The sequence below is a fragment of the Pseudopipra pipra genome, chromosome 3, assembly GCF_036250125.1.
Source record: "Pseudopipra pipra isolate bDixPip1 chromosome 3, bDixPip1.hap1, whole genome shotgun sequence".
NCBI lineage: Eukaryota > Metazoa > Chordata > Aves > Passeriformes > Pipridae > Pseudopipra > Pseudopipra pipra.
The window spans coordinates 19,498,243-19,506,517 of record NC_087551.1 but is presented as its reverse complement, the minus strand read 5'-3'; the positions used below and the strand labels follow the sequence as shown (position 1 = coordinate 19,506,517).

The 8,275-nt window shown below is 37.9% G+C and overlaps 1 protein-coding gene across 6 annotated transcripts in view; it reads right to left on the bottom strand.

Annotated features, from left to right (window-relative positions):
• Window positions 1–3,332: 3,332 nt before the first annotated feature.
• Window positions 3,333–8,275, bottom strand: part of EPRS1 (glutamyl-prolyl-tRNA synthetase 1) — a 39,558-nt gene continuing 34,615 nt past the window's right edge. For all 6 annotated transcript variants that reach the window (XM_064648159.1, XM_064648161.1, XM_064648165.1 and 3 more), the window contains 4 exons: window positions 7,995–8,155; window positions 6,750–6,828; window positions 3,981–4,045; window positions 3,333–3,705 (listed from right to left, as the gene is read on the bottom strand). In XM_064648159.1, the coding sequence (XP_064504229.1) occupies window positions 3,555–3,705; window positions 3,981–4,045; window positions 6,750–6,828; window positions 7,995–8,155 (456 nt within the window). In that variant the 3' untranslated portion in view covers window positions 3,333–3,554. The remainder of the gene's footprint in view (window positions 3,706–3,980; window positions 4,046–6,749; window positions 6,829–7,994; window positions 8,156–8,275) is intronic.

Genomic DNA, 8,275 nt, shown 5'->3' with positions numbered 1-8,275 from the left:
GATTTTTGCTCACAGGGCTTCAGCTGCCAAAATATTTATGTTTAAAGTCCAGTTTGTTAGAAGCCTTGACTGTCAATATATGTAATTTTTTAACATTTGGTCATTTGTCTACCTACATACTGCAGCTGCAACTTGGAGGTTTCCCTCCCCTTCACTTTAAGAACACCATTATTAACCCTGGAAGGGTGAATTAGTAGAACTAATTATAAAATTGAAAACTGGTATCTACTCCTCTTCCTCTTCATTGTGTCCCACCTGTGTTACTACTTCTATTCCAGCTATTTCTATGGTAGTTTTTTCCTTCTTGTATTAAAGTGATGTTTAACTATTTATTTTATTATCTTAACTACAGAGCATGAAAAGTGAGAATTTTTTTTCAAGTTATTCTCCTTTCAATGGGAACAGTCAAAGGTCAAAGTTCAGAGGTCTCAAAATTCCTGCCTTACACAAGGTTGAGATTACCAAAACAAGAGCTAAACAAAGCACTTCCTTTGCTCACCTGTGCTCTATTTTTTAATAAGGAGCTGCTAGCACCATGTTAAGGCAGTTCCCTTACATTCCCCCTTACTATTCAACCCAAATTTATCAATATACAAGAACTAAGGAACATCATGAAATTTGCAATTCTATTATAAACATAAAGCAGTATTATTTAATCAACAGTGGTGTATTATTCCAATTCATACACCTATTTTTCTAACAGACAATCTATTAAGAGTCTGAAAGTTTTTTTCTATAATGCTTCACAGATAGCTCAGATTGTGCTTTTGTTGAAAGGATACTTGACATGAACATTATCTCTCCCACGCAAACATTGGCCTCCCTGTGGAAGATAATCACAGGGAGATCTGCACTTGAGTCATCCACATTCCAGGCACTTACTATGGCCAGGAGGAAACATGTTTGGGAAAAGTAAGGGAAAAACAAAAGAAAAAGCAAAGGCTGGCCTTCCGTGAAATCTCTGGCTTCAAACCAACCCATCTGTAGGTTCAGAGCAACTCATTTCTAAGAACAGTGTGTCAACATGTTTACTCATGAATTTGATCAACTGGTTGAAGGCTGGTTGTTTGTTCAAACTGATAAGGCTACAGCACTGTTAGAGGCTGCATTTAGTTTTGCCTTTCTTTTGTTCTGAGCTTTAACAGCTTCCACTCATTTTAAAAATACGGGTGTTGTAGAGTATTTCAATGGGAGCTGAGAGCTCATCTACTCTTAGAAATCTGGTTTGCTCTGTCAAAAAACCTTGGCACACTCCTGTCTCTTACACCTGCAGACATTGAAGCTGAGGGTTGCTGCCTTTCCCCTTCCCCAGCACCAGAGAGCTGCCATGGCAATCCCTCTAAAGGCTACTCTTACCCGTCATTTCAGGCTGTGAAAACATCACTCTGGTGTTACTATTCACCCTCTTTCTCAAAGTACAATCCCAGCCAGCATTAGAGGCAGCACCCCAGGAGAGACCTCCACCAGAACAGAATAGCCCTTTAGAGCCATTCCTCTGGTTTGTCAACTGAAACCAAAGATGAATGCATGCACTGATCTTAAGATGCAACGGAAGCAAACTCTTCAGGACTAACCATCACACAAGGAATATTACAGAGAATTTCTACGTGTTCAAGCGCTCTGATCAAGCTGATCTGAAATATTTAACCATTTTTGTACTTTTCTGTGGGAAAACTGGGGTATTATCACAAGGTGCATGATCCTAAACTGGACAGGCCACTGGTTCAAATTTAATATTCGAAATTTCGACCAGGAAGGCTGACCACAGGAATCTGGGCAAAAGCAAATATTTTGCATGTTTTTGAAAAGCAGAGGGGGGTGAAGATCTGGGAATAGCATTCTGTAAGTCTCTTATATGCTTCAGTCTATGGCTACTACATAAAAGTAGGGGTTTGGAACAGGCAGCCATGGAGTATTGTCCCAGTAAGAGTTGGGGGAGGATCTTACTAGTCCAACTTTTTAATTGCCAGGTTTTTACTCAACAATTTTCGGGGAAAGGGGTTTATATAGACAGCCTTAAAACCATATAGGAGAAAAAAACCTAATATATTATGCATATGTCTTCCAAAAGTTATTTTGTGCCAGGGCTATCTTTTTTTTTTTTTTTAAAGCCAATCTTGTGCCCAAAGTGGAAGCAATGTTATTTTTAAAATAATTTCAAAACTCTGTGACATCCAGCCTCCTCTGCTAAAGCAACACTTAGCAAGTACAGGAAAAGCAAAGAAGATTTTATGAAATGCTGTAGATACAATCACAGCCTAAAATATTTAGCATGGAAAATATCTCTCTCTGCATTACCTCTGCCTTTGCAGTGTCACTCTCAGACAGCTATAAAGGCCAGTTTACAAAATAAGAGAAACAGGCTTTGCAAAATATCTGGAAGAAATGGCATCCACCTGCATCTTGCTAACAATGTGGCATTTAAACCTTTCAAACTTGTTTTACAATGGGGTGAAAATTTGGGAGGTGATTCTCCCCTCTACATCTGCTCTTGCGAGATCCCACCTGGAGTACTGCATCCAGCTCTGGGGTCCCCAACACAAGACAGACATGGACCTGCTGGAGAGAGTCCAGAGAAGGCCACAAAAATGCTCACAGGGCTGGAGTACCTTTCCTGTGAGGACAGGCTGAGAGAATTGGGGTTGTTCAGCTTGGAGAAGACAAGTCTGCAGATAGACCTCAAAGTATCTTTCAGTACCCCAAGGGAGCCTACAGCAAAGCTGGAGAGGGACATTTTACATGAGCAGGTAGTGATAGGACAAGAGGGAATGGCTTTAAACTGAAATAGGGTAGGTTCAGATTAGATATTAGGAAGAAATTCTTTACTATGAAGGTGGTGAGGCACTGGAACGGGTTGCCCAGAGAAGTTCTGGACTCCCCATTCCCAGAGGTGTTCAAGACCAGGCTGGATGGAGTTCTGAGTAACCTGGTCTAATGGAAAGTGTCCCCACCCAGGGCAGGTGGGCTAGAACTAGATGATTTTTAAGGTCCCTTCCAACCCAAACCATTCTATGTTTCTATGAAAATATTCCTTGAAACACCTGACTCCAGAGGGAGTTTGCAAAAAGGGTAGTATTTACCATGGCTACAGGTTAGCAGCAAGTCTCTATTCAAAACTGAAAGATTTGAAGGCAAAATTAAAAGGAAATGTTTTTTCTATAAAGTAGATGTAGCATGCTAAACTGAACTGTAGTGTTTATGACATTCTCTCCAATCTTTCAGGATTTTTCTCAATGCACAAAAACCCACATGTACCAAAACAGAAAAAAGACATGAGCAAAGGGTACCTATTCCTCCCCCCTGAGCAACACAGCAAAAACCACCACAGCATATTACAGCTCACAATACATGTTTATTATTAGAGATGTTTACAGAAAAGTCTGTGAATTACTGCTAGCCTAAGATTGACAATTGGGGTGGGGGGTTATGGTTTATGGCTTTGTCTTTGAATTATGTAAAAAGTCACAAAACCGATTAAAGTTTAAGGGGCTATTTCAGTCTTATTAAAAAAAGTTCAATTCACAGATAAAGAGGAAGGTTCTTTCTCTAATAGTTTAGTAACTACGACCAAATAGGGTGTAAAACTTGGCAGGGTTTTTGCCGCACACACATCTTTCTCCACGCTGGAGTTCACGGAGAGGCTGGAAAGGTATGCAGAGACTTTTTGCTCCCATGGAAGGGGCACCAGGCTCAAGATCTTGATCCCTGAAATAAAAGTATATTCATAGATAAATACTTTTATTAAAAAATAAAGGTGCAATAAGGTGTATTATACATAAAATCTTAAAATCACAGTAATTAATTTGAAAGTTCCAGAACCAAGGGAAGTAAACATACTGAATTATGCAGGAAAGTAACAGTCAAAGCCGAGAACTGTATGTGTTACACCCACAGGCACTTTGCATTCCTGTTTTATAATCAAAACATCCTGATTTTGATCTTGGTAGATACTTTCCAGTTCAGTTACACTTATATTTTACCTGGCAGTGGTCGTCTTGATCCAATCCTCGCACTCAATTTCCCCACAAAAAGGGATTTGTACAATCTGAAGGGAAGAGAGGAGGGGAGAAAAAAAACCCCAACAGTTATACATCTAAAAAAAATCATCTTTGTCTCTGGAAGATTCCTAAACCTCCAGATCTCATATACACTCAAATTGGGAAAAGTTCCAATTGTTACAACTAAATTTTAATAGCTCTTTTTCATCAGAGAAATAGATAAGCACAGTCATCCCTCCTAGTGCAGCATGGAAAAACATACACAAACCCAAAGTAGCATTTAAATTTAAATTGATTTTTTTTTAACCCAATACATCTTCCTTCTGAGGAAAGTATAAACAGTTTTCCCCTGAAATGTTCCATTTCTTTTGCTTAGGAAAAGTTTCATATTTTCAAACTGCAGAACAAATGTTCGCTTACACACCGCAAGACAGTGCCATCCTAACAAAGTTTCCATTTTAATTCCATTACTATGAATTTTCATTTTTTTCTGAGCAAGACAATTTTATATATACATATTTTAAGAAAACAGAATTGCCAACAGCACATTTTTCTTAGGAGTGTGGGGGTGGTTTCCTGCTGTTTCCTTCAGTTAGCTTAACTGAGGAAAATCAGGAAAGTAAAGTTGAAATGATGTTATACACTCCTCTCAGTAATACTCTTAGCTATTGTGGCAAATCTCTTTTCCCAACCGTTATATTCAGTTTTACTGATTTTTTTTTCATTTTTAATGGACTTTCAGAGAGAAAATTCAGTTTGCTACTAAAAAGTAGCATTATTGTTAAAAAGACACCCCCTACACACGTTTGAACACTCAAGTAATGCTGATAGCTGAGGGCAACACCAGCTACTAAATTCAGTCTTCAGAATCTCATTTTAATTCTATCCAAACTGTGAATAAGGTTTATTCACTGTCTTTCACCAAATTCACATTCTTACTGCAAAATTCTCAATTTTCCATTAACTGGTGTATACACCTTTATTAACAGACTTCACTTTATAGCTTCCCTTTCTTGCAACTGAAAAAAGGAACTATTACCACTCTACTACACTGTTCTTGCATTAATCTTTTGTTAGTGAAATGAAATTGCTTAAATATCTGTGTAATTACCCTTTGAGTTTCAATTGACTTTGCACGAAACTTAAAAGAATACAGAAACAGTCCTCATTTTTAAAGAGCCAAGAGTCTGTAATTCCACTAAGGGAAAAACAGCAACAGGAATTAAACAGGGGCATGTCAGCTTACAAATTTTCCTATTAAACAGTAGCTAGTGTTAACAGAATGCTATAAATTTTGTTCATATAACATATATAGGTCGAGAGTGAAACAAACACAAAATGACATATCTTTTCAATTTTCTTCAATTCAGATATGCTGATTGCAATAAACTTGTATACCCAAGGACCAAAATGGTCAGAGTATCCAACTTGGAAAGCAAAAATATTTGAAGGCAGTCAATCATCGTTTCAGAGTGCTTGTTTAATTCAGAGATGAAAGATATGTGATGGCACATCTTGAAATCATGACACATGAGAGCAGTAGTACTAGCTAAACACCTCTGCAGAGCACAATTATTTGTTAAATAAAGACTAAAGACTTGTGTTTAGTTTTGTGGAGGAAAATAAGGCAGTACTACTATTATAGCACCTATGCACAGAATGACATTTAAGACATCTGTATCCTTGGCTTCATAAGCATGCTAAATCAGTCCCTCCTCTGAAGTTCATCATTATTCCTTTAAATCTTGTTCTAAATTGAATTTAAGTGCAATGGAAATGTAAGAAAATAGTGTGTTGGAAGGTCAAGCCTAACCAGGAATAAGTACTTGTGAATTCTTGGCACTCATGCATTTTTCATCAGAAATTTTCAGAGGAGATCTAACTGGTAAACAAAACCCCCTGATCTCGCTTTATAAAATACACAACCTTAATGACTTATGCTGGGGATCCTAGCACTTGAACACTTTAAATACATCAACAATTTCACAAGTTGGTCTGTGACAGAATTTCAGGGTTAAAAAATTCTGTCAGTGTATTCCTGAAAAAGAAACAGTAGCTCAATTCTGTACTGAAGACTTCATCTCTCATCTAAACTTCGATACTTTCCCACAGATGTCTAGATCAGTAAAGTTCAACCATCCACATGATGGGTTATTCTTACTATCATCCTAAGGAGGTTTCTGACTTGCAGTAACCCTTAATGAACCCAATGGCTTCTACTCAGGGGTCATAAAGGTAAAACTTCTTTGACGTAAATAGATCGTACTTTAAACTCTTACTTGGACTTTATTATGAGATTTAATAAGTGTTTTGCCACTGTTGGCATTAGAATAATGACAGTAAGGTTATTGTAACCCAAATAAAATGTCTACATCAATCCCTCTGAAAAGCACATTCTGATAAAAACACATTTTATATGCAAATTACCAAATTGCAACACTGTAAGTCACTTCAAGACCCCCAGTCACCTCTGGCACAGGACTACATTTTGAACGGTGGTAACGCGAACACTCTATTCAGTAAATACCATATTTTAGCAAGAGAAGAAAGTAGCATGTATTACAAATTTTGGGAAAGGCAATTTATTTTTGTGCAGCTTTACAGGAGAGGCTTCAACTGCTTGTAAGGGGGGAGTCCCATAAAAACGACAGTAGTATTTATATATAATCTTTGAAATTTCTAGCCCCTGATTATTTGTAAAGGATACAAAGTGTGTGGAGGCACAAGATTAGAAGTAGTAAATTTCCTTACCTTTCCTGAATCAAGCTCTTTTTGAAAGTCCTCCATATTATTGGCCACCACCATATGACTTTTTAGGTCCTCAGACGCTCTAAGAAAAGGCAAAAAAAATTCAGTCAGGGCAGATTCATGCACATAATGTCACTGGCCAAATTAAGGTTTCAGAGTCAGTCAAAGAACAATTATAGATTCATCAGTCTTCCTAATCAGTTTATGTCTTTCTCCTGCTTCCCAAAGTGCTAAAATTTTGATTAATTGCTGATAGAGTATTCTCCAAGTTGCTGCACTTTTCACCGTGTTAATTCACACTGTTGTGCATGTCAGTTCAACACTAACCAGAAGTAGACAGAAATAAATATTACAGAAGTACGCTTTCCTTTTTAAATTACGTTCCAAGTCTAAATCACAAAAGAGTTTTTAACTAGGTAAAAATATTCTGCCTGTAAACGACTTTGATAACCACAGAAGAAAATGTGCACCAGCACCCTGTTCTTTCCAGTGCAGCTATGAAGAACAAATTGCAGAGACAGACATGTGAGGGATTCTGGCATATGCAGTAAGGGCAAATAACAGTTCCAAAAGCATTTCATTGCTTTCAAGAAAACAATCCTATGGAAGTCAATAGGGTCTTAAAATACACTTTTGAACACAGAACTTCAACTACTGAAGTTTCTCGGACACTACCATGAACGGTGATTCCATTACTTTGCTGGGCATCCTGTTCCAATGCTTGACCACCCTCTCAGTGAAGAAACTTTCCCAACACGCCATCTAAACCTCCTCCAGTTCAACTTGAGACCATTTCCTCTTATCCTATCACTTGTTACCTGATAGAAGAGACTGACCCACACCCAGCTACAACCTCCTTTCAGGGAGTTGTAGAGAGTGATAAGGTCTCCCCTGAACCTCCTTTTCTCCAGGTTGAACACCCCCAGCTCCCTCAGCTGCTCCTCATAAGACTTGTACTCCAGACACTTCACTGAGACAATACTGTTCCATGAACTATTTATGGTGTATGTGTTTATTAATACTTCACATGAATTCACCGAAGTATTTTTTAAAATAAGTTCATGAGAACAACAGGAAACTTCTATCACTGTATGTGAAGAAGTTTAAGAGGCAGAAAAATTATATGTCACAAACAGAAAGATGTGCCTAACCTGTCTCTCTTCACAGATAAACCAACGTGAGAAATTCTTCTGAAAGGTAAAGTGCATCCGTGATTAGCACAGCCATTCACTGTACCTCTCAATTTACCTGTTGTAAAGGTTAGCATGGATCTCCTCCAAAATCTGCTTCAGTTTATCTTCTGCTTCATGTTCAGATAAGGTCAGCTTCTGTCCTGTGTCTCTTCTAACAGCTACAAACTGTTGGTTCTTCATGTCTCGTGGTCCCACTTCAACCCTGACTGGAACACCCTTCATGAAAAAAAAATCAGAAGTTATGATGAAGAACTAATTTTCAGGAGAGTTCATTTTCTCTCTCTCTCTCTGTGTGAGTAATTTTTTGTTTGTTTTTTTAAGACCAGTCTTAACATG